The sequence below is a fragment of the Chionomys nivalis genome, chromosome 3 (assembly GCF_950005125.1).
Source record: "Chionomys nivalis chromosome 3, mChiNiv1.1, whole genome shotgun sequence".
In the NCBI taxonomy this organism is placed as follows: Eukaryota; Metazoa; Chordata; class Mammalia; order Rodentia; family Cricetidae; genus Chionomys; species Chionomys nivalis.
Genome location: NC_080088.1, coordinates 116,794,561 through 116,819,986, shown reverse-complemented (window position 1 = coordinate 116,819,986; position 25,426 = coordinate 116,794,561). Strand labels below are relative to the sequence as shown.

General features: G+C 54.8%; 2 protein-coding genes across 3 annotated transcripts in view; both read right to left on the bottom strand.

The window, feature by feature from the left end:
• Nucleotides 1–5,056, bottom strand: part of Tesc (tescalcin) — a 30,863-nt gene extending 25,807 nt beyond the window's left edge. The window contains exon 1 of the mRNA XM_057764513.1: nucleotides 4,893–5,056. Within this exon, the coding sequence (XP_057620496.1) occupies nucleotides 4,893–4,950 (58 nt within the window). The 5' untranslated portion in view covers nucleotides 4,951–5,056. The remainder of the gene's footprint in view (nucleotides 1–4,892) is intronic.
• A 15,300-nt stretch (nucleotides 5,057–20,356) lies between these two features.
• Fbxo21 (F-box protein 21) overlaps nucleotides 20,357–25,426 on the bottom strand; it is a 35,368-nt gene continuing 30,298 nt past the window's right edge. For both annotated transcript variants that reach the window (XM_057764786.1, XM_057764787.1), the window contains exon 12: nucleotides 20,357–23,770. In XM_057764786.1, coding sequence (XP_057620769.1) covers nucleotides 23,583–23,770 — 188 coding nt within the window. In that variant the 3' untranslated portion in view covers nucleotides 20,357–23,582. The remainder of the gene's footprint in view (nucleotides 23,771–25,426) is intronic.

Here is a 25,426-nt window from a genome sequence, read left to right as displayed (position 1 = left end):
CGAGTTCTAAAACATTCCATATCATCCAGAACCTATCCCGTCAGCCCCAAGGCCCAATGCAACCATGCAACCCAGTTTACCAGCATGTGGCTGTACCATGCTCACCTCTCCTGGGCAGGCCAGGGACCCACGGGACTGCGGGCTCTGCTCTTTGGCGTGCCCAATCTCAAGCTCGATCTCTCTCTCTCTGCATTTGAAACCTCACTAGAGGACCATGGCAGTCACTTCCTGAGCTAAACCTCTGTTGTCTGTAAGTGGCCGTGAGGAACCCTCCCTCAGTGAGCTTTTTACAAGGATAGATAGCTGACTAGCTGACTTCCAGGGCTGGGGAGTAGCTGCTGGGCACTAGGTAGTTGTGGCACGTGCCAGCGCTCAGGAAACAGAGGCAGGAGGATATCTGTGAGTTCGAGGTCAGCCTGGTCTACAGAGTGAGTTCCAGGACAGCCAAGACTATGCAGAGAAACCCTCTCTAGGAAAAAAAAACAAAAACAAAAACATTTATTTCCCTCCCTCCCCGTTTTCTAGAGACAAGATCTCCGCAAACTCAATACCCTTCTCCTTTAGCCTTCTGCTGGGATGAGAAGGTATTGAGAACCTAGAGAGATGGGGCTCCATGAAAAGGGGCTCCCAGGGTCAACAGCCTTGGCCACTAATGCGGAAGTGGCTCTGGCTGGCTGCTCTCAGGCGTCTGTTGGTGACTGACTCCAGAGGTGTCAGCCCCACCCCCCGCCAGCTTCCCCTGTACCTCAAGCCCTTGAACTTCCGGAAGAGCAGAGAACCCACCCATCCCCCACCCTTATCCAGGACCTGCAATGGGCAGAGGTCACTCTCAGACAATGACACAGGCCTGAGCTGGCAACCTGGGAGGCTGAGGCAGGAGGATCCTGAGTTCAAGGCCAGTCTGGGCTACACGGGAAGACTGTATCAAACATTCTTAAAAGGGGGATGGGGTGCAGCTAACTGGCAGAGTACTTGCCTAGCCTGTGCGAGGCGGGCCCTGGGTTCCAACCATAGCTCTACAAAGAGGACTATAAGAGATCTCACCCCCCAGGGTGGGGTGAACTCAATGGAACTCAAAGGAACCAGGCCCCAGCTGGCCTCGGCTCTCCTCTGCAGGAAAGGGGCTCTCCCCTCATCCATCTGCAGAGCCTCCGTGGTCTCATCCATGGAAAGGGCCAGCAGTCTCCCCAGCAGGCTCCAGAACGGCAGGACGCCCTTATTGACAGCTGTGTTTCTCTTAGTGCCGGGCAGACGTCACAATCCTGCCAATGTCGCCATGAGGCCTGAGCTCTGGCCCAAGGTTCTGCTGCTTCTGGCAGCTTCTTGGCTCTGCAGGCTTTTTTTTTTTTTTTTTTTTTTGGTTTTTCGAGACAGGGTTTCTCTGTGGCTTTGGAGCCTGTCCTGGAACTAGCTCTTGTAGACCAGGCTAGGCTGGTCTCGAACTCACAGAGATTCACCTGCCTCTGCCTCCCAAGTGCTGGGATTAAAGGCGTGCGCCACTACCGCCCGGCTGGCTCTGCAGGCTTTTACCAGCATCCTCTAGCCTGGCTTCCATCAGGACTGGGCAGGGGGAGTACCCCAGGCTAGCTCAGGGTCCCCGACGGTCATGGCCCTGGCCTGATGTCCCTCCTGGGTGGAAAGACGAGCTGAGGTCCCTGGCTGTTCACTGACAGTCTAGGTGGGTGCTGGCTCGGCTAGAAGGGAGGCTTGAGCCATGAGTCACCGAGTGAGCTCTCTGTGGAGGAAGGGGGCCTTGCTGTGCCCTATGCAGACAGGCAAGCTGCCAACAGGCCCATTTTCCATGGGGTGCCTCAGGGCTGGCATGGACAACGCCTGTAGTGGGAGGTGACCCTCGACTCAGTGATGCTTTTTTGGGGTTATGAAGGACTCAGTGACACCCCTGCCCCCATGTGAGCCTTGTGTGGTCTCATTGCCACTCTGTGGGGAGTGGAGGGACACCGATGCCCACGTTTTAGGGGGAGGCAGGTGACGGAACTGAGGAGGTGGCGGGAGGAGCCCAGGAACAAAGGGAGGACCAGGTCTGAGTGTGCCCACTGAGGCTGCATGGGAGCGGCCAGGCAGGACAGTCTTCTGGACGGAAGCAACAGCTCTCAGAGCCCTAAACAGTGCCAGGAACTTTCCCCTGAGACAGGGCAGGGAGGTCAGATCTGAAATCTGAACCGCAGAGGAAGAGATGGGTCTCTAGACAGACAATGGCACAGAGGCACGCAGCCGGCCGGCAGCAGAGAGGGTGGAGGAAGGAAAAGCTGTCCGCCCTGGGCAGCCCTTCCTACTCTGGAGGTCAGAGAGGCCGCTGAACCCAGAACCTCCATCCCCACCTCCACTCCTGGCTGTAGGGCTGCCGGCAAGATGCTGTCTGTCTTGGAGACTCGGTTTCCCTTGTGGGAGGAAACGGCCTTATCACCATCACCCTTCCTGAAAATGGGGGTGCAGACCTACTGGGTGTCTTAAAGTGCTAAGTGCTGGAGTGGGCAAGCCCCAGTGCAATATGTCCCCCTGGCCACCCCAGTCCTGGGACACTTTCCAAAAGTTCTCACAGGCACTGCCCATCCAGTGCCTTCCCGCTAACGGCTAATGTCACCTCCTCAGGTCCATACAACCCTCGGAGGTGAGGCCCAGAGAGGCAGCGACCCACTGAAGGGCACACAGCAGGGATAGAGGGGCCAACACTCAGGTCGAGGTGGCTGAGGGCTGCACCTCTAAGGAAGATACGATTGCTGTGTCCATTTGACAGTACAGGAAGCGTAAGGTTGCAATGCAGCCTGAGCCTCGGGGACTGCTGTGTCCTCAGCCACTCTCACCGACATGACCAGCTGCCTCCTGCCACAGGGCCTTGGCACCTGCCGCTCCAACGCTCCTGCCGCCGTCACATGGCTGGCTCCGTAGTTACCTGTGCACCCTTTCCCCACCCCTCTCCTCCTATTGCTTGTTCCCTGCACATAACACCCACGGGGTAGATCTGTGTGCTGTGCATCCCGTTTGAGAATACTGGCCTCTCTGGGTCACCGCCGCATCCTCCAAAATCCTCAAAAACCCGGGTTCATAAAGATTTGCCAAGTGGGTGAAAGTGCCCAGACGGCACCAGTGCCTTCAAGGCCTGCGGGAACCCAGAAAGCACTGTCCCCGGGGGGTAACCTCGGGTCCCCTCCTCAGCCTCCTCTGGACTCGAGTTCTGAGCCCAGGCAGCTAGAGGAGAAGCCACCCCAGCATCTGCCACCGTGGGAGGCTGAACCCAGGAAACTGACAAGGCTCCCGGCATGCTCTGCGGCCATCACTGTCAAACCCACAGCCCGTTGGAATTCCCCCAGAAGGCTGGGGGGGGGGGGCGTTCAACCTGCACCAGCTGGGGCAGCAACTGGCCATGGGTCAAACTGAGTCAGGAGTGGGCGGGGCCTCCCGCGTGGGCCTGCAGGGCGGCGGGGGGTGGGGGTTGTGGCGTTTATAAAACTTTTGGCTTGCGTTCAGTAAAGTGAATTAAGGAAATACAAAAGTGAGACTGGGGGGAGGGACGCGAATCCGGGGTTCCTGAACTGGAGAGACTGAGGCACTGAGGGTCCAGGATCACAGCGGTGCACACGCTGCACACACTCCCGCTTGCACGAAGCATGCACACACGCCCACTTGCGCACAGCGTGCACACAGTCCCGCTTGCACACAGCAGGCACACAGTCCCATTAGCACTCAGCGTGCACATACTCCAGCTTACCTTGCACACAGCCTGCACACAGTGTGTACACACTTCCAGCTTACACACAGCATGCACACTTCCCCGCTCGCACACAGCGAGCACACACTCCCATTTGCACACTGCGTGCACACACGCCAGTCTGCACACACTCGCGCTTGCCTTGCACACGGTGTGCACACACTCCCGACAGCGCTCCCACAGTCCGCTCCTGCAGGGACCGAACCGCTCGGATGCCGCCCTTAGCGAGTTACATAAACGACTCTTTAACCGGATCCACTCCACACTTGGGCTGACTGTGTGCGCGGGTGTAGACACTCGGCAGTATGGGACTTTCTATGACTTCACCGGCTCTAGGGAGGCGGGTGGCAGCGGGGTCCCCTCTCGGGTGGCTGCTGACTGGCTGCTCTCAACTCAGCAGCTGCCTCCCGCCGCAGCTGCCGGTGTTTGGCGCTCTCACGGGCCACCACCCTCCCATTCCACAGAGGCGACAAACTGAGACTCAGAGGCGTAAACTGACTGGCCCAAGGTCACACCGCCTCGGAAGGGCTAACTCCGGCTTCGTCCGGTTAGCAAAGCAGGTTCTGCCCGTGCGCCTGCCCACCCACGCCCAGGGTCAAGCGCGGGTCGGACCGGCGCTCGCCCCTCCCGGCCTCTGCGGTCCGGGGAGAGCACGCCAGCTCGGAGGACGCGGGGCTCGGTGCCCAAGGCTGCAGCCGGGGGCGGGGACGCGCGGGGACGCGGGAGGGTGACCCCCGAACTAAGGTCAACGCGGGCGGCGCGGCTTCTCCGGTCCCGCCACTTGCAAACTTTCCGCCCTGCGCATCGCCAGCCGCAGACTTGCAGGTGCGGCGCGCGCTCAGCGCTCTCCGGGGCTGCCCGGGCGTCGGCCCTCGCAGCGGTGGCCACCTGCCCGACTCCACCCTCCTCTCCGCCTCGGCCGGGGGAGGCTTGGGTCTCATCGCGCCCGGGCCACCACCCACCCCGCCCCCGTTCGGGGTCCCCTCCAGCCCCTCTCGGCGGCATCTCCCGCACAGGGGCGGGCGGGAACTCATTTGAAGCAACCGGAGAGCGAGGCACAGAGAGGGCCAGCCACTAGCCCAAGGTCACACAGCGCGGCGGCGCGAAGCGGGGACATGCAGGCGACGGTCCCCGCGCGGGTGCCCGGCCTCGGTATGGTACTCACAGCCGGTCTTGCCCTCGAGCTCCCGCACCTCCTCGGACGCCGAGTGGGCAGCGCCCATGGTGCGCAGCGGGGCCCGGGGCGCCCCTCGAAGGAAGGCCGGGGACTGCCTGGGCTGCGCCGAACTGGAGCCGGGTGGGGACGCGGGGACCGAGGCGCTGAGCCGGTTCCGCGTGGGGAAACGGAGCAGCCTCTTATAGCGGCGGGCGGGCGGGCGGAGCGGCGCGGTCCTAGCGCTAGCCGGCTTCACTCGCGCCCGCGGGAGCCCGGGTGGGGGAGTGGAGAACGCAACTCGGTCATGCCCCTGCCGCAGCCCTGCGGGGTGGAGTTGGGGGCAACGCGACCCGCACCCCACCGCCCACCCCCCGGGTCCTGCAGGACAGAGGAGAGCGTGCGTGCGAACCTAGGCTAAAGCCGCCCCTCCTCCGCTCCCTGCACTCAGACGGGCGCCGGGAGAAGGGCGCGCCCGCAGGTGGCCTCAGTTTAACTGCAGAGTGGAGTAGGTGGGACCCGTGGGTCCCGTAGATCCACTAAGTAGTGAGGTAGGCGGTCCTCACTGGCCAGTCCTGCTGCTGCTCCAACCACCATTGCTCCATCTCCAAATAGGGGGCGGTGAGATGTTCACCACCTAAGGAGTGGGGGGTGGGGGTTCGTGGGATCCTATCCAGAAGATGAGGGAGGGACCCGGAGGAATTCAACATTAAGGCTGCCCTGCGGATGGTGACACCCAGACAGGTCCAGCTGCCAAAGTCTGTCCTGGCTGGAAGTGCTGGGGTTACGGACGCGGGTGGGCCCAGCTCTTTGGTGCTGGGGCTCTCAGGAGCCAACTGTGGCCAACCAGGACCCAGAGCCCTGGCAGTTCTTGCAGCAACGCGGAGCCTGGCAGAGCTAGAAGAACCCCCCTAGTTGCTGAAAACCGATTAAGGTCCCCTCTGCGCCCCCTCCCCCGGGGAGCCGGGTCAGCTCTTGAAGATCCTCCCTGAGGGTCCGCCTCGCCTCAGAGGCTCCTCCCTGCAGCTGCCCGGGGCTCACGGAGACCTCTCCCGGCCAGGGAAGCTTGGCTGTGGGGTATCGCTGCTGACTGGGCTGGACTGCCTCTGGGGGACTGTGGACTCAAGAATTCGAAAAATCCGGACAGACCTTTGTGGGGGGTGGAGGTCAGGAAAGGGCTCCCTGGATCCCGGGGTGTTGGGGCTCCTAAAACACGCCATGACCTATACCTTTCTGCAACTTAGTTTTGTGTCTGGATTCCAGCTGGGGCTTCCTGTCAGAGGCTGCATTCTCAGGGTCGCGGTCCCCCTGCCCAGTACCCCCAGCACCCCAAACTGACAAAGCCTTTCCTGCCGGCACGATCCTTCTACCCAGACCCCCTCTTCCTCCTAGACATCCTCAGAGAGGCCTTCTCAGGGGTCCCCCTATTTTGCCCAGCTGCTCTCAAGCAAGACACCAGCCCGAATGACGCTGGGGTGTGGTCGCCAAGGAGAGCCCCCCCCAAATGCGAGGAGTCCTCAGGAGTCGGGAAAGAGAGTGACAGAGTTTAACTTGGGTGTTTGTTAACTCATTTAGTGCACGTTTGCTGACGGTCCACTGCAGGGTCCTGACTAGGTTTTTATTTGTTTTTGTTTTTCGAGACAGGGTTTCTCTGTAGCTTTGGAGCCTGTCCCCGAACTCACTCTGTAGACCAGGCTGGCCTCCAACAAACAGAGATCTCCCTCCCGAGTGCAGGGATTAAAGGTGTGCACCACCACCGCCCAGCCTGATTGGGTTTTACGCTGCAAACAGGGACAAGATGTCACCTTCACTCCAGACGGACTGGAAGGGAGAGAGGGTGGGCGTGAGCTCTCGAAGGACTGCAGAGATCGGAATGTCCAAACTGAGCTTCCGAGTCCATAATTGGCCCCACCTGTAGCCCCACAGAGACAGATGGTTCCAGGAAACTGCGTGGGTGCTGCAGCAGCGCCCACCCCCGCCCTCGGCAGGCAGCGATGTGAGCACCCAGCAGGGCTTGGTCCACACGAAGCCTCCTGCCGCTGCTCCAGGACGCCAGTGCTTTCATTCAATTTTACCAATGCTCCTGTTGGCGTCATTGGGACTGGACTGAGTCTGGAGCGTGACATTGGGTGTGGCTGCCCTGCAAGGAGCCAAGAGGGCTCCCTCCAGCTGCAACACAGGGTGACTTCTCTCCCCAGGGCTGTCTCTGTCACCAGGTAACTGCCTCTCCTTGGGGGCACAGGTCCCCCGAGGAGCTAAAAGCCAGAGGCAGACAAACCTGTTTGTCTCTGTGCCTGCCTGCGTGATTTGCAAGTCTGGTCCCTAGGAAACCTGCAGCAGCTGAGCCCAGAGATATCAAGCCTTTGGCCCTGCTGTGGGATCATGCTTGTCCTGGCAGGTGACTTCACCTCCTGAAGCCTCAGTTTCCCCATCTGTAAGGTGTCAGGAGCAACAGTGCTGTCTTCCTGGAGTGGCTTCCAGGGTCAAATAACGATTCATCTGCTCCAAGTGCCGGAAATGACAATGTCCCCAGTAAACACCCAGACTTTGCTGGTAGTGTCCCTCTAGGAAGTCTGTCAGTGACTACACAATGTAGACATCCCACAGGAGTGATTTCAGGGCAGCAGTAACTCAGCAAGGAACTTGCTGGATCCCTTCTATGTAACTGCATAGGCCAGCTCATACCTGGCATATTCCTCCATGGACTGTGAAGGCTTCTGTGCATTGGCTATGGAAAGCCAGGAGCACAGGCGGTCCTAAGGACCCCCAGTGTGAAAACAAGCGATGTGGGGAACCATCACAGCTCTCCAGTGGGTACCACACGCTGCAGGGGCCTGAGAGACACCAGGTACACCCCTGTTTAATTGGTGGGAGACCCTAATGAGTTGAGTTAGAATCAGAACATAGATTTGAACTCTGAGCAGCCATCTCTATGATCCTGTGAGGGTGAGGTGACTCGCAAGGTTTGCACGCTCCGCAGGTGCACAGGGCACTCTTAGCCTACAGACCACTGACTCCAAGAAATCAGAAGGGACTACAGGCGCCGTCAGTTTGACAGTCAGGAAACCACTGAGGCTCCTGCCAAATGCTTCCAAGGACACGGGTGTTCTGGTTCAGGCCTGTGATGCCAGACCCAGGAGACTGAGGCAGGAGGATTGCTGGGGACGCACAGGCAGCCCTGGGATACAAGTGAGACCTTGTCCCTGAGAAGGAGGGGGTCCGAGGCTGTCAGCACCACATGATTCCACCCCCAGCCCAGCATCAACCAGGCGTGGTGGAGTACTGCTGTAATCCCAGCATTTGGGAAGCGGAGGCAAGGAAAATCAAGCACCTGAGGCCATCCTAGGCAACACAGAATTCAAGGCCAACCTGGGCTGTGTGAGATCCTTTCTCAAACAAGGGAGGGAGCCCCTCCTGGTGCACTCCCGTGCCTCATGAGTGCAGCCAAGTTCTTTAGTTCAGTCAAAAACAGACTCAGTTCCCACCCTCACCAGACCCTTTTGTATTAAACCACGCTCTGATTTGGGACTAGAGTTCAACAGGGGGACCTCAGGAGTCCCTGCTACCATCCCCAGGGACATTGAACCCCCCCAAGTCACCCTGTCGACCTGGGTTATGGTCCCTCTGGGTGGCAACCTCAGACCTCTCATTCCCAACCCTGAACCCCTCCAGGCTGCAGGATCACTGAGCCCCCAGGATCTCTTCCTTAATTCCTGGACAGACAGACCTCAAAAGGACACAACTCCATGGGCCAGGGGGCCTAGAAATAGGAGAGCGGGTCTCCTTGGGGAGGGCGGCTTGAGCGTACTTCTCCATTATCACACAATTATAAATAGTGACCAATCCTAGGAGCCAGCCCGGCAAATGGAGGCTTGTTCCTGGATGGGCTTCAAATCCGCATTGGAGTTGAGAGGCAGAGAGATGTGGCCAGGGCCCAGGATCCATTTCAAATTCACTGACCATCTACTGAGCTCTAGGGTCAAGGACGGGAGTCCTCAAGAGCCAAGGCACACAGGTTGGTGCACGTGGCTCTCCTGTGAGGGGCTCTGAGGAACCTCCTCCATCACTAAGAAAGCCCCAAGGAGCCATTTCGTTCCCTCGCACCTGGGACTGATGGGTCGTGGATGTGGGGAGTCGGGGCTGCAGAGAGAAGCCTTGAGGCTGTTCTGTGCTGTCCAGATGGGTCCCCTGTAAGCACGGGGTGGGGGTGGGGAGGCTGTACAGGGAAAAGGGAGTAACAAGAGATGGGACACTGGCCCAGCCAGCCATGGCTGCCTATGACGATGGAAGAAGGGACTATGGGCCAAGGAATACAGCCTCTAGAGTCTGAAAAATGCAGGAAGACAGACCCCTGCCCCCAGGCTGCTAGAGAAAAAACTGCGCCTTGGTTGGCCCACTGAGACCCCAGCTCCCAGAAACAGAAAATAAACTGTATTCTTTTAAGCCACAAAGTTGGCTGTGACTTGGAACAGCAGCAGCACAAAGTAAAACAAAAAGAACAAGGGACAGGGACAGAGTTGAGCCTGTAAGACCCCCAGGGTCGTGGGTATGGTGGGGACAGGGTTGTTGATCCAGGTGTTGATTCTGCTTTTGTGTGTGTGTGTGTGCGCGCGCGCGCGTGCGATTGCTTCAGGTTCTTCTCAAAACTCTGATTCCCATGTCCAGACATCGCAGTTCTGAAGTCGAGACGTGGACATTTCAAGTCCGAACTCCGGATGGTTCTGAGGCAGACTGGCAGAGGATGTGTGTGCTTTCATTGATTTCCCTGATGACAATGGGCAACCTGGGTGGTTCTAGTTTCTCCCCGGGGCTTGTGTGACCATTACTGCCGCCACTTTTATTTTTTTTATTTTTATTATTATTTTTTTTTTGGTTTTTTTTTTTTGAGACAGGGTTTCTCTGTGGTTTTGGAGCCTGTCCTGGAACTAGCTCTTGTAGACCAGGCTGGTCTCGAACTCACAAAGATCCGCCTGCCTCTGCCTCCCAAGTGCTGGGATTAAAGGCGTGTGCCACCACCGCCCGGCTGCCGCCACTTTTAAATGTCTCATTCCTAAAGACACCTCACATTTTCAGTCATGACCCTAGAATCCTCCCTCCCCTTTGTCCCCTAATACTTACGAACTCTGGATTTTCCGTGTAAATGGAGTTGTGTGTGAGGTAGCCTTCCACGCCTAGATGATCCCACGTAACGTGTGTTTGGGGGTTCATCCACGCTGTTGCATGCTCTATTGCTCCTTTCCTCTGGATGACGGGCACTCAGTGGGCTCCATCTTTTGACTGCTGTGACTCACTCTGTTGCGAACATTGGTGTGCAAAGATCGGATTGAGCCACGGTCATGATCATATTTGGAGACATGAAAATATGCTGGCTGGGGATGTAAACCAGACTTTTAGGCCACCAACCAGCTCCCAAATCATGATGCGGAGACTTATTAGTTATGAACGCTCCACCTAGCTTAGGCTTTCTAACTACTCTTTTAACACAGCCTGTTTCTCTTTATCTACATTCTGCCTTGGGCTCCTTGCCTTTCTTCCACGTTTCTCACGTCTGGCTGGCTGATGGTTACTTGACATCTGGCCCTGGGTGTGTCCCTCCCTTTTTTTCTCCCTCTCTTTGCCTTCTTATTTTCTCATTTGAGCCTAGATTTCTCCTCCTATTTATTCTCACGCCTGCCTGCCTGCCTGCCTGCCATCTCTGTTTATCTCTCTCCTGCCTTGCTATTAGCTGTTCAGCTCTTTATTAGACCAATCAGGTGCCTTAGGCTGGCAAGGTGAAACAGCAGCACATCTTTACATAGTTAAACAAATACAGCATAAACAAAAGTAACAACCTTTACACAGTTAAAGTAACATTCCACAGGATAAACCATAGTAACACATCTTTACATAATTAAATGCAGCACAGACAAATGCAACACATAGTTAAATATTTCATAGCAGGGGGACATTCTTCCTTTTCTATTACTTCCAAGGCCAGGGTCACATATGTGGTCCCAGCAGAGGGTAAGGGAGGGGCTACTGGACAAGGAGGGTCTCCACGAGTCAGTGACTTTCCTTAAATTATCTCAGCCAGCATGGTCAAGTGGGAAGGCACTCCACCTTCATCCCATGCCAAAGATGTGGAAACTGAGGCTCAAGTCCTGCTGGGTCCCATCACTAGCCCATGACTGCTGACAGGTACCTTCAGCCACCAGGGTGACCCAACTAGCAGATAAGAAAATGGAAAACACTTCTTCAGACCCACGGAGCCATTTGGCCATTTTGTGACAACCTAGAAGTTCACAGGACATATTACCCAGGATGCAAATGGTTACTCCTCCCTTCCACGGAGCATGGCAACCCTGGAGGAAGTCTCAAGCAGCCCAGGTTGGCCTTGAACTCTTAACTGCGTGTTTGAAAATGACCTCGTGGGAAGATGGCTCAGAGGTTAAGGCTGCCTTTCCAGAGGTCCTGAGTTCATTCCCAGCAACCACATGGTGGCTCACAACCATCTGTAATGAGATCTGGTGCCCTCTTCTGGCCTGCAGGTGTACATGCAGACAGAACACTGTACACATAATAAATAAATCTTTAAAAAAAGAAAAGAAAAGAAAATGACCTCAAACCTCTGATTCTCCTGCCTCTGGCGAGCTAGGATTACAGGTCAGTGTCGCATAGCCCGGTGTTTACAGCTGGAGATGAACCCCTGCTCCCAGCGTGCATGGCTTGCTCTCCCCCAGTGGAGCCACACCCCTGGCCAGGTCCCCACTGGTTCTGATGTAGCCAGGGACAAATCCTGGACTTCTGGAGCAGGAATGGGCTCCAACACACTTCCCCTTGGGGACTCTGCAGTATACTGTGAGATGTGCACTACAGGGATGCTGGCCCTGGAACTCAGGGGCAGCCCTCCTCACGGTTTCTCTGTAACATACCACACATGGGTGCAGGGAGGAGGAGCCCAAGAGTGGAGACCGTGGCTGGGGTGACTGCCCCTGACTGTCTGACCTTCAACCAGGCTCCCATCTCCATAGTGACATGCTGGCAGTCAGCGGGAGGCTGAGACTGTATCTAGGGTCCAGAGCTGTCCTGCAGGGTGAAAACGAAACCACCGCTGTGTGGGCTGAGCCAGCCTCCTCCTTCCTAGCCCTGTGGGGTCCCCTCCTCTCTCCCTCCTCCCCGGTGGACACCTGCACCCATGGGATGCACAGAAAGGCAGGGTGATAAACACAGGGTGGGGTACAGCATTACACAGGGTGAAATTTGAAATGAAGCAAGGAGAGCCTCCATCAGGGGACCAGCCCAGGCAGGTGCCGCAGAGCCAAGACCCAGCCTAGCCACACTGACTCAGCAGAACCCCGGGCCACTGCTTGGTGCTGACGAGGCAGGGAAGGAGAGGCAAACTGCCTTCCAGCTGTCCACTCTCGCTGGTGCCCAAACCCTCCAGGGCTGCAATAGCACAAGAAAGAAAATTCCACTCCTCCTCCATCAGTCAGTGGGAGATGTGGGGTGTGGGTCATTTCTGCTCAGGGTGGCCCCAACATGAGCCAAGCTGGGAGCCCCCAGCTGTGTGCAGAGGTAGGTGAGGATCATAGAGCTGATGAAGGGGTCTGGAGTGTGTGTGTGTGTGGGGGTGGGGTACCCAGCCCCCCCCCCAGCTTCCAGACAAGCATGAAAGACCCTCATGGTTAGACAGCCCAACTCCGCTGTTCGCACAGAGAAAGACACCGCCGAGGGTCAAAGTGGTCCCCAACAAGTGTGGGGCTGGATCTAGGCTCAGACCCTGGTCTGGTGCGCACAGTAGGGCTGTGACCTCCAGAGGCATCCCTGGGCCAGACCACTTAGGCTTGTTTCTGGACATATGGAGGCTCCTGCGTTTTAATGTACACCAGGATCTCAGTGCCTGCCTTTAGAGCCTGGGGTTGAGGGAGGGGACCCCAGTGGGCCAAGTGGTTCCAGCCCCATGACAAATGGCCTCACCTTGGAGCCTCAGGGCCCATCTGAGGATCATACTGCAGCCGCTTCAGGCAAGGCTTGGTGGAGAGGTGTGACTCCAGTCGTCACTGGCTGGGGGTTGGGGGTGCGGGGGGGGGGCAGCTGTGCATCCCGGGTGTGTGTCAGTGAGGACAGGACAGAGGAGGGTAACCGCCAGGAGGACAGTTTAGCTGCTGTCCTTCAGCCAGTGTCCCAGGAACAGCCACCAGAGAGGGATGAAGGTAAGCGCACAAACACTTCATGACCCAGGGGCATGAATGCAACAACCAGGTGTCATAGGGTTTGGGGTAGACCTGGGATTTCCGGGCACAGAGGAGGGTGGTGGCAGGTGAGAACTCGGCCCCCTGGGCTCCATGGCGCAGAAGGGTGCATGCACAGAAGGCATTAGTTGTCTTGAGTGGGGACAGTCACAGAGGTCACGGTGAGATGGCTGTGGGGTTGCTCCACACAGTACATGGTGAATGGAGAGCCCCCCGTTTCACTGACGGTATTTCCCACACACCCACCAAAAGGCATAGCCAGGGGCCACTGCTTTGAGCCAGCCAAACTCACAGGCTTCTCCATAGTCACACAAACCTTGAAGCAGTTACGGGGTAAGGCCTCCTTCTGGGGACTTGTGGGTGGTCCCCATCACTAGGGGATGAGAGCCCCCACCAAAAGAGCTGGACCCCAAGCATGTTCAGATACCATTGCCCATTAACTGCTGCTCCCAGGAGTGGTTAAAACTTCGGCTCAGCTGTGCCTTCACCCCGTTAAATAAGGCATGGCGGGGGACAGGAGGATGGCTTAGTAGCTTAAGTCTCCAGGTGTCCAATATGTCCGGCTTGATACCTCAGTCACCAAGCCTGACAACTCGAGCTTGGGCCCATGAGTCACACGGAAGGTCACACTGAGTCTCGTTAATTGTCCTCTGACCTCCACATACACCATGGCACTTGTGTGGCCAAGGCCACAGCCACACACACATACACACACACAAAATGTTTAAAACAATTTTGAATCCACAACTAGCTAGAAAATTGCAGGTCAAAAGTCAAATTCAGCTGGAGCAGCGTGTGTACATGCGTGTGTGTGAGAGAGTTGTACATGCACACATGCTACGGTGTAGACGTGGAGGTCAGAGGACCATTTGCAGGATTTGGCTTTCTCTGTCTGTGGGTCCCGGGGATTGAACTCAGGTTGTAGGCTTTGCAGCAAGCACCTTTACCTGCTGAAGCCATCTTGTCGGTCCCCTGGTGGGTTTTGAACACATCCCCAGCTGCAGTGGTTCCTCTGGATGCCAAGGTTCCTGACTCACAGGCATGAGGAACTCAGTGCATCCTGTTTGCAGGCAGGGGACAGCCTAGGGTCTAGGCTGAACAAGGTGGCCAGCAAACAGGAGGACATGGAGAGGGACAACTTAGAACCTCCAGCCTCAGCCAGCATAGCCATGGCTTTTGTCCTGTCCTGCCACCTGCCGAGATGACCAGTTTCTACTCAGCCTTCCGCAAGGAAGGAACAGGCAACCTCCGGGGGACAGCTGTGTGTGTGTGTGTCTGTGTGTGCATTAGCACAGTCTGGCCTTGAAATTGTGGAAATCCTCCTGCCTCAGCTCCCCTCCCTCCAGGACATAGAGATCACAGGCACTGTCTCTCATGCCTGGTGTAGAATATCTTTATCTAATATAACTAATATATTTCTTGGGCTGGTGGCTGAACTTGGTCTGTGCGTGACTTTATCATCAGGCTGTGCCCGGCCCAGATTAATATTCTATGTGGTCAGGCTGAATTTGCAATCTTATAATAATAATAATAATAACTATAATAACTATAATAATTATTATTATTTTGCTTTCCATACAGGGTTTCTCTGTATAATAGCGCTGGCTGTCATGGAACTCACTTTGTAGACCAGAATGGCTTTGAACTCACAGAGATGGCCTCTCTACCTCCTGAGTGCTGGGATTAAAGACGTGAGCTGCCACCACCCAGTGGAACTTGCAATAATCTTCCTGCCTCAGCCTCCCGAGTGCTGGGTGACAAGCTGAACCACTAGGCTCCACCTACTCTTGGCAGCCACCAGCCTACAGCACCCGCCCAGTCCAGTGTCCACCCCGAAGTCCTCTGCCTTTCTCTGGGATCAGCGTCCTCCGGGTCTGTGGCGGCCTTGCTCCTGGCAACAACTAAGAAGTTCCGTGGCCTGGTCTCAGGTGGGACGAGAACCACCATCTGTTTCTCCTCATCACTCCCTCCCGGTGAGGAAGTACTCACAGCCCTCAGACAGGATTGCTGAGCTCACAGCTGGCTCCTAAGCTTTCTTAGACCCTGGTGGGTCCCTGATTCAAACCTCAGAGGCACCACTGGCCTCAGGGACATGCAATGCGCCCAGGCCTTGGAGATTTGACAATGTTTCTCCTAAAAATGGCAGCAACGTCATTCCCAGGCAAATGTGTGCTTCTGGAAGCCTTGAGGTTCCAGAGCAGAGGGATCCTGTCCATGAGAAGGTGCACAGGCACCTGTCTCTCTGGCCTCCCTCTGTGCTGTGCAGCCACAGGAGAAGCAGTGACCTCACCCGCCAGGCTTGCTGTCTCCAGAAGCCCTGGAAGAGGATGTGGAAACTTACCTTGCCCCCACACCCTCATCCCCACAGAGGAACTGGGTTCCCTGGAGGGAGCAGCAGAGCCCTGGCCATGCGACCAGCTGGCGGGGTGCCTGGTTCATCTTATGCACTGGCTCGCTCCTGGCTGTGTTCCCAGCTCAATGACCTCCTCCTGTTAGGTCACCGGGCTCCAGGGCTTAACGAGCTCTATGGGGGGCGGGGCGGGTAATGCTGCTGGCCTTGGTTTGCCAGGGGGCCACGCTGGGGTGACTCATGCCCAGATGGTGCTGGTGAACTGCATGGTGGTGCCCATGTGCCCTCATCCTGGAACCATGTGTCTGTCTCTATTCCCCTGCATGCAGTACCGCCCTGGCCTGTGAGGCTCACCCTGGGATGGTCTTCTCCAACACACAGACCCACCGCGCTCACCTGGGAACTAGGGAACCAGGCCTCCTGCTCGGAACCACCATGCTCACCCCAGCTCCAAGAGGAGGCTCTTACCTGGAGCGTCTTAGTGAATGGTGACAGCTCTCAGAGGAAAGCAACCAAGCTGCCAGCTTGAGAATCCAAGGAGCCAGCAGGCCAGCCTCTGAGCATCTCGGATGAGCAGCTTCTGATCCCTGTGGAGGCAAATGATATTGCACACATAACTGTGCCTTGGCCTGTCTATCTTTCTGTGTGTTTCGCTAACAACCAAACTGTCATATTGTCCCTGCTATGGTTGTCACCAGGCCACAGAGAACCGCAGGCACCTTCGGGGGTCGGGGTGGGATGGCTTGATTTTAGCTGTTCCCAGGAAGATGAGGTGTTTAAGTAGATGAGACCAGAAGAACTGTGAACAGCAGCTGGTTTGGGCACCAAGCAGAGCTGGGTTGAGCCCTGAGCCCTGAGCCCTGTCTCTTGGCGCTGTGGCATCTCAGACAAGTCATTCAGCCTCTCTGAGCCTTCGTCTCCTTTGGTAGGAACTGGAAGAATTCCGAGTATATTCATTTGCCACAACACAGGAGACATGTGTTTTCTGCCAGTGTCTTGTCACGGGACGATAAAGTGACGTTACAGAACATTCTAGAAGTGTTCACCCGTGTTTCGTGTGTCAGCATCTCTGCATCACGCAAAACTCTCACGAGATGAAGATTGTTATGTTCATTGTTGGCAAAGTTGCTGGGAACTGTCTTGCCCCTCACAGACGGATATCGCAGAGGAGTGCGCAGGCTCCAGCCCCTGGCAGACTGAGGGATGGTACCAGGAATTCCAGGTCAGCCTGGGGCTAAACATGAGATCAAATAAGGACACAAAACCACTTGACGATGAAAAAAAAGAGAAAGAAAAAGGAACTAATTAAGACAAAACAAAAACCCCCAGAGGAAAGAAGGAAGGGAGGGAGAGAGGGAGGGAGGGAGGGAGAAAGGAAGGAAAGAAGAAAGGAAGGAAGGAAAGAAGGAAAGAAAGGAAAAGGACTAATCAAAACAAAAACCCCCAGAGGAAAGAAGGAAGGGAGGGAGGGAGAGAGGGAGGGAGGGAGGGAGGGAGGGAGGGAGGGAGGGAGGAAGGGAAGAAGGAAGGGAGGGAGGGAGGGAGAGAGGGAGGGAGGGAGGGAGGGAGGGAGGGAGGGAGGGAGGGAGGGAGGAAGGAAGGAAAAGGACTAATTAAAACAAAACCCCCAGAGGAAAGAAGGAAAGGGGGGAAGGGAGAGAGAGAGAGAGGGAGAGATGGAGGGAGGGAGGGAGGGAGGGAGGGAGGGAGGGAGGGAGGGAGGGAGGGAAAAGGAACTAATTAAAACAAAACCAAACCCCAGAGGCCCAGAGGAAACCACATACTGTTATCTGGCCTTTGTGAGTCTTAGTCTGCCCCATCATCCTGTGACTCAGTGATCACCAAGGCTCCTGCTGGTCAAGGGAAGACAGGGTTGCAGCTCCCCCCGTTAAGAATAAAATAAACTGTTTCTTTCGAATTTCATACCTGGAACAAAAGAACATTCTGGAACCTAACATGACCCACAATGTTGGGCTGCATTTTCCAGACAACATCTAGGTCACTCACTGTGGCTGGGGACCAGCGTGTGCTGCAGAGGGGGGAAGATTAAGCCCCTTGGTAGCAGCACAGTGCTGCCGGAACCTTGTCCATGCGCAGTGTAAGGCCACTTCTCCAGCATGTCCGTTTCTGCAAGAGGATGGATGCTGCGGGAGGGGCCGGATCCTGCAGGTGCCACACAGGTGTGAGGCAGAAGCACCAGCCGGTTTCATCAGGGATGGTGCCTGGCACTGAGAGGTCAAGAGGGAACACAGACATGTACATGGATGTGGGAAGAGGGAAAGGGTGACTGGGAGCTCGGGGCTCGATTATACTGCTTCAGTGCACGGTTTGTCGAGTTTGGAAGCAGAACCCGAGGCTTTCTGCATGCCGAGTGTGTGGTCTGTGGCTGGGCTCCCCCACTGCCACATTTTCATTTTTTGAGAAATATCTTAAAGCATATTTATCTATTTTTTTTAAAGGTTTATACTTCTTTTTTCAAAAATTTATTTATTCATTATGTATACAGTGTTCTGTCTGCATGTGTGCCTGCAAGCCAGAAGAGGGCACCAGATCTTACTACAGATGGTTGTGAGCCACCATGTGGGTGCTGGGAATTGAACTCAGGACCTCTGGAACAGCAGGCAGTGCTCTTAACCTATGGGCCATCTCTCCAGCCCCATATTTATCTATTTATTTATATATTTGTATGCAAATGTATGCGTGTGTGTGTGTGTGCATGTGTGTGTACACGCGCGCACACATGTGCGAGCAGGTCTGAGGACAGCCTGTTGGGGTCAGTTCTCCCATCCGGCATGTGTTCAGGAACTGGACCTCAGGTCACCATGCTTGGCGACAAATTTCTTTAAGGTTGAGTAATCTGTGGTCCTTAAAGTTTCAATACTGGCTGAGCAAGACAGACATCAGCTGTTCCTCTCGGCACTGGTAGGCAGAGGTCACATTCTCAATGGGACAGCCTCAACCCTCAGCAGGTAAAATGTTCTTGAGGTCAGCAAGAACCATCTCTGTGCTGTGCCAGGACGTGGAGGTTTCAAGGGGCCTCATGGCATGCTGGTCCCAACGGCTGAGGTGGGAACAAGTGTCCATCAACGGCCAGGTAGAAGAACAGTGTCGCCTGCCACACACGCACTCCTTCCCAGCTGCAGTCACGACAGGATTCTGCGCCCAGGTGGTCTCATAGCCAACATCTACAGGAGATGGTTTCACGGGAACAGAGAACAGCCATCAGGGCTGAGGAGGGAGAAACGGGCGCCATCTTGAAGTGGCCGCAAAGAGTGGTGGTGCTGTGTCATGGACTAGTCTGTGGTGCCCTGTGTTTTGTGCCTTGCTGCATTCCAGACAGCTAAGACAGGGAACCAGCTTGGTGTTCATCGACAGAGAAACAGATAAAGGAAGCGTGGCATACAGGCAGTGTTCAGCTACAAGGAGAGACAAGGAGATCTTCGAGCTACAACGGTTTGGGAAATGTATTTCAAATGATCAGATGGACTTGGTGGGTATCAGCTGAGCATGCAGCGCAAGGCCACTGGAGAGGCTAGAACGTTCCAGATGAGAACTCCCAGTGCCATTTGTGTACGTTATTTAGTAACCAATTAGAGATCTGAGTGTCACTCGGAAGAGTGACATCATGTTAAAAACTACAGGATGGAGATCGGGCCTGGCCTCCAGGCTGGATGCAGGTTGACATGCGGCTCCCTTCTGATGTAACCCGGCAGGAAGGCTTGAGAAAGGGCCTCTAGATGGGCATGGCAACAGGAACGGGGACCTAGAGCATTGGGTTACTCAAAACCTCCATTGCTCCTGAAGACTGGTGGCTTCTGGGGCTGCAGCAAACCTGGCCGTTTCACCCAGCTGGGATTTGAGAGCTGGAGCCCTGATCACTACTTTGTAGGTTGCTGGTCCTCATGGTGGGTGGAGAACTGTGTGTCCCCACAGGGATCAGGAAGGACTCTGGGTGTGGACACATGAGGACCACAGTGCCCACTGGTCTGGTCTTACATCCCTCCAGGGACATGCCTCCCAGGCTCCTCTGGAGTTATGTTATAGTGGCCCTGACTAAGGCCTTTTTTTTTTTTTTGACAAATGTAGGGGCTGGAGAGAGGCTCAGTGGTTAAGAGCACTGGTTGTTCTTCCCGAAGATCCGGGTTCAGTTCCCAGCATCTACATGGCTGCTCACACCTGGATCTGACACCCCCACACAGACATATGCGCAGGCCAAACACCAGTGCACATACATTTTTAAAAACAAATGTTATTTGCCTGTACCGACCTGTGCACCTGTGTGTGGAAGCCAGTGGACCACCTCAGGCCGTACACCTCCTTTGAAACAGGGTTTGTCATTGGCCTGGACCTCACCAGGTCAGGTAGGCTGACTGGCCATGTGCTTCCCCCCCTCCCCCAGGATCCTGCAACCTCTGCTGCCCCAGAACTGACATCACAAATCCTACTACAACCAGCTCTCAGTGTGTGAGCTCCTCGGTCCTCAGGCATCCGCCCCGCCTGGACAAAGATCCCAGTTAGTGATGAATGCCCAGTAGAGGCCACCCCAGGAGACCCTTCTCAGCTCCCCACAGCATCTCCACTGGGGACTGGCTGTGTAAGGGGCAGCCCACAAGACTGGGGAACTGTCAACGCTGCTGGCTGCCCTGCTGTGGGATGGGACGAGCAGGGGTGACCTGCGGCAGCTACCATGCAGTGACCTCACGTGCAGTATGAGACTGACCTGATCCATTCATGGGAACGTCTAGACGTGTCCCTCCACCCTTATTCTCCTCAGACTGGATGGGGGGAACCCCAGGGGATCCTTGGCAGTCATGGGCCTCCGGATGCCAGCCTCCCCCTCCCCAGCCGTCCCAGAGCACGGAAGTGCTTGAGTCTCCGTGTTTTGTGGTTTGTTTATTCAGAAGCAGTGTTAACCCGATACAATCATCACTACTTGGCTGCCGCACGTTGATGGTGTAATTGCACAGAGTATTTATCCACAGAAGGGAATGTTCTTCAACTCCCAGGCTTCGGGATGCTTACAACAGGTTGGGAAGCAGTGCAGTGAGGTAGTTGTGTCCGTAGCATGACTGTGAAGGGCTGGGCTCAGGGGTGGTTCTCCCATCCACTCACCTGCACAAACAGCCTGGCCTAGGTTTACACAGCAGGATCCTATCCCAGCAAGGGCCTAATTCAGCAGCGGCCTGCCTCTAAGCAGCCTTGAGGGACAGCGACCCTCATTCCTTTCAAATCAAAAGACAAGCAAGGGATGCCGCCCAGTGCAGCCAAGGCGTTTTGGTGATTAGGCTTTCCAGCCATGAGGTCACGGAACTGTTTAGCCAGTGCACCCGTGAGAACAATGGGAATCCTCCCATCAAGAGCCCAGTGGATTCTGGATTTTGCCTCCATACATATTCCTTTCTTCCATCCAAACAAAGTCAGATAAACAAAGACAGCATGGATCACATCTGGGTGACGACAGCCACAGATGTTCTGAAATGAAGCCTCTGGTTATCCAATCCCCTCCATTTCCAGCTGGAACCAGAGCAAACAGTTGACTTTAGAGGAGAGGGACCTGCTGCTGGCCTGGTTCCATTTCCTAGGGCAAGGAAGACACAAACACTTCCGAACAAGAGCATAAGCAGCTGCTGTGACAGACATAACTGAGTCCAAGCTTATAAACAAGGTCATGGCAAGCCGGGGTGACGGAGATGGTCTAGCCTTGGACATCTAAGTCTCTCTGTGCCTATTTCTGAGTATGTCTGTAGACACCGGACCTTGGGTGAGTGTGCAAGGCAAGTTCTAGGTACTATGAGGGAAATGTCCCCATCTGGTCTCTGGGGCTACAGCGTACAGGGGCGTCCCACCCAGTGTACACAGCAGGACACCCGAGTGCTGTGCAGTGCAGCTACCATGCCGACAGTGACAACAGACACCACGGTCCTGGTTTTCTGTCCTTGCATTTGCAGTTCTCAGCTCACAGGCAGAAGGCGTCCTTCCTCTGACAACCAGATACTCTATTCCCAAGGCCCCGAAGTCCGCACTCAGTAAGACACTTATCAGATGTTAAAAGGAAAACTAGGATCTGCTGTTTTCCCCCACTTTGTTCAGGAGGAAGACCCTGCTTTCTCTTCTCTCGCTGCTGCTGAATGAAGGTGGGCAGGCCACTGGTGTGGTTTCTCTCGGTAACTTCGTTTATTAATTGTACAAAAGAAACCAAAACCAAACCAAAACAAAAAACCCTTGGCATTCATTTGAAGAGAAGTTGCTATCACCAAATATTTAGTATTTTAACATTGTGAAAGTTCTACTTTTTATAACAGGGCTTTTGAAAATGGAGAAAACTTTTGGAAAAATTTTTAAAAAGAAACTTATGATTTATTAGAGTACAGGATCCAAAACACATTTTTAGAAAAATATAAAGTGCCCAACTACCAACTTACACGGGTGATACAGGCTCCCTCAGCCAAACGAAGCCTTCGTGAAGAAACACGTTTAAAAACAGTCTAGGTACATATTTACATCAGGTCAGCTTTGATGTTTCTCTAGGAAAACGGAAATCAAAGCACAAGCCCAACAATGGGAGCTCCCAGCATGCTCCGTGGCTGCTTATAACAAGACACAAGAGTGTGGATCTGTGTGGATGGATTTTCACCTTGAAATGAGTGGTTGTAAAATCCTCCAACCTCAGGCAGATGCTGAGTGGTTGGTCCAACTTCAAATGTGAGTTCAAACCGCCTGAGTTCTGACTGGTGAGAAACAGACGCTAGACAAGAGCCTCACCAGCTGTTAAGAGTCTCAGGTTTCCTGTCCTTCTAGAGACTGCCTATGGTCTCCCCTGTCATTCTGGGACTGGCGAAGGGCAACCAAGGAGGGGACAGTCATCTAGAGTGCCGTAGAATACACATGCAGAAGCAGGCAGGCAGGCAGCCCCTACAGCCCTGCTCACTAGAGCAACGGCATTCTAAACGCAGGGCACAAGTGCCTTCAGCCCAATGGACGGGCCAGTTTGGTTGAGAACCCAGTGGCCCCCACTAGGACCTGCAAAAGGGTCAGTCCTTTCACACTCACCGAGAGCACCAGGCAGAAGCCAGGGTGCCCGAGGCTAGGCCTTATCCTGGAGACAGTGTCCTGGAGCCTTCAGACGCAGCTTGAAGCCCAAAGCATGCATGCCTCTCCCCATAAGCCCTACACTCTCCAAATGGAGAGTCTAATGTGACAGAAGAGTCTAAGGGGTGACAGGGGTGTGAAACCTATTTCCTCAAGTTAGGCTTCTCTAGTTCATTTTCCTGATCGCAACACATACCCATTCTCTTGGTCTTTGGGGACCAGGAGCTACAAGTTTTCAGAGCAATTTTCATCTGGCCTGCAGGCCTCACTAGGGAAACGGACCTATGACCGACCGACTTAAGATCCGCTCACGATTACACAAGTAGTCGTAGTAAAGCAGCAGCTGATGACGGTGGAGAACTGGGAAAGGCATTGCTGTGCATTTGCTCAGAGAACCAATGGAAGAAGACGGAAGCTCACGACGGGCAGAAATGTGCACAGACTCCAGTGGGGTAGAAAGGAGATGATGCCATTCATTCTCCCAATTTAAATTAAAAGGGGGAAAAAAGGAACACTTAAAATATGTGTTTCATGTATTAGCAAAAAATTAATTCTACTCGTTCTGAGTCCCATCTCCATGCCTTCATCTGAATACAACCACCCCAAGGCAAAGGGGCAGGTGGCACCGACTCGGGGTGCCCAAGCTCCAGAGAGTGCAGGAAATGTGGACCCCATCTGTCCAGCTGGAGAAATGCTGCCACAGTGTGAATGGAGACAAGGGTGGGGGGGGATGAAAGAACAGAGTGTGGACGGTGAGACCTCATGAGGACAGAATGTCACACACTGTCACCACGGGACAAGCAGACAAGCCATGCCACTGGACACGGTGCCTTTCAACTGATTCACTAGTGTAGCGGAGAGCAGCGCTGTCTCTGTGGCCGGAGGAGCACACGCCATCTAAACTGGGGAGGCAGCCAAGGCTGCTGGTGAAGTGGCTGTCCTGTGCTGACTCCAAGGGGACCGCACTAGTCCTTCAGGAATCCTTCCCCTAGAAGGCGGCAGCAGCAGCAGCAGAGGTGCAATGTCCTGAGTCTACTCAGCCGTGTCCTCCTTTGCACTGTAAATGTTCTGCACCGTCTCGTACACAAACTCCAGGTCCTCGGGGTACCGGATCTCCAGCTCTGCATTTGGGATGTAGTGCGTGCCTGTGAACTCTGAGAAGTAGCGTCCCACGTCTGGGTGTGAGATTTCCTGAGGCTCCACGTTGTATTCCAGGTTCTCTGTTGGTAAAGAGGCCGGACACCACTGTTAGCATTTCCCTCTCCGCAGTGCTCTCTGCAGAAACCCTCCCGCCACCCCTTCCAGGGCACTTTTGAAACAGAGCAAAGGTTACCACCAGCAACATTTTGGTCTTACAGTGACTCAAGAGGAAAAGGCAGAGGTGGCTGCTGTGGGGAGGGAGGAATGGTGACATAGGTCCCCTTCCCCATGGCTCTACTCAGAAGACATCTTTCTATTCTCTGAGTGGGATATTTGGCTCCAAAAATCCCAGCGGTGCCTCTGGGGTACTAACTGTGCCTTCATCTGGCTTAGCAAGAAGCTGGATGCCGGGCGGTGGTGGCGCACGCCTTTAATCCCAGCACTCGGGAGGCAGAGGCAGGCGGATCTCTGTGAGTTCGAGACCAGCCTGGTCTACAAAAGCTAGTTCCAGGACAGGAACCAAAACCACAGAGAAACCCTGTCTCGAAAAACCAAAAAAAAAAAAAAAAAAAAAAGAAGCTGGAGCACCGGACAGATGAGCCTCACCTGAACTTGGCTGCTCAGAAACCACCCTACCATCTGGTTATAAGTCTCAAGCCTGCCATACCTGCCACAGAGAAGAGTCCCTGACATGGAGCCACCCTTCTCTCCCAGAGTTCCTGCATTTGGGGCTCACACTTCCTGGGCTGCTGCAGAGGCACCCACACCCTGCTTGGCCCCTAGGAGAGCCTGGCTGCCTTCTCCCTGATCTTGACTTTGCCACAGGAGAAAGGGACAGAATACAGATGTCTACAGTGGAGGAACAGATCCTTCAGGCGTCTCACTGAAAAGCCAAAGATCTTTCCTCATGTCTCAGGAACAAAAGTCAGTGGCCCAGAAAGCCTTACTGCTGGGCTGGAGAGTTGGCTCAGAGGTTAAGAGCACTGACAGTTCTTCCAGAGGTCCTGAGTTCAATTCCCAGCAACCACATGGTGGCTCACTAACATGTGTAATGAAATCTGGTGCCCTCTTCTGGCCTGAAAGAACACTGTACACAAAATAAATAAATAAATAAATAAATAAACAAACAAACAAATAAATAAATAAATCAAGGAAGGAAGGAAGGAAGGAAGGAAGGAAGGAAGGAAGGAAGAAAGGAAGAAAGTCTTACTGCTGTGAAAGTTCCCTGAGAGAGGAGGTGGCCATGCAGAATCCCCATGATTCGTTTCCAGGCCAGGGCAGACATGGCTCTGCTCCAGAAAGCAGCACCCAGAGGCCCTCCTAGAACAGACTGTACCTGCACTCCTCTCTGTGAGAGGTGGGCAGGGTGGCCAACCACTGTGTGTTTCCCTTTAAGGGTCTGGGAAAACTGTGGACGCACTGCTTTGGGGTCTCCACAAGAAGTAAAGTTGCTGTGAAGTCACCAATGCACTGAGGCATCTAGTGTGGACCCAGGGATGAGTGTAGACCAGGACGGAGGGTGCTGGGTAAGGAAAGCATTCCCTGAGAAAATACTGAGAGACCCGGTCATTCTAAACTGCAGGTCACCTTTGAATTTGGAGCTAGCTTTGGCCAGTCCCACAGCAGCCTCACAGCATGGCCCTGTCCTGGTCCCACCCCACAGAGAGACTCTTGCACAGGGAGGGACCCGCCTGAGGGTTCTGGGCAAGGTAGACGCAGGAAGTGTAGAGCTGAAG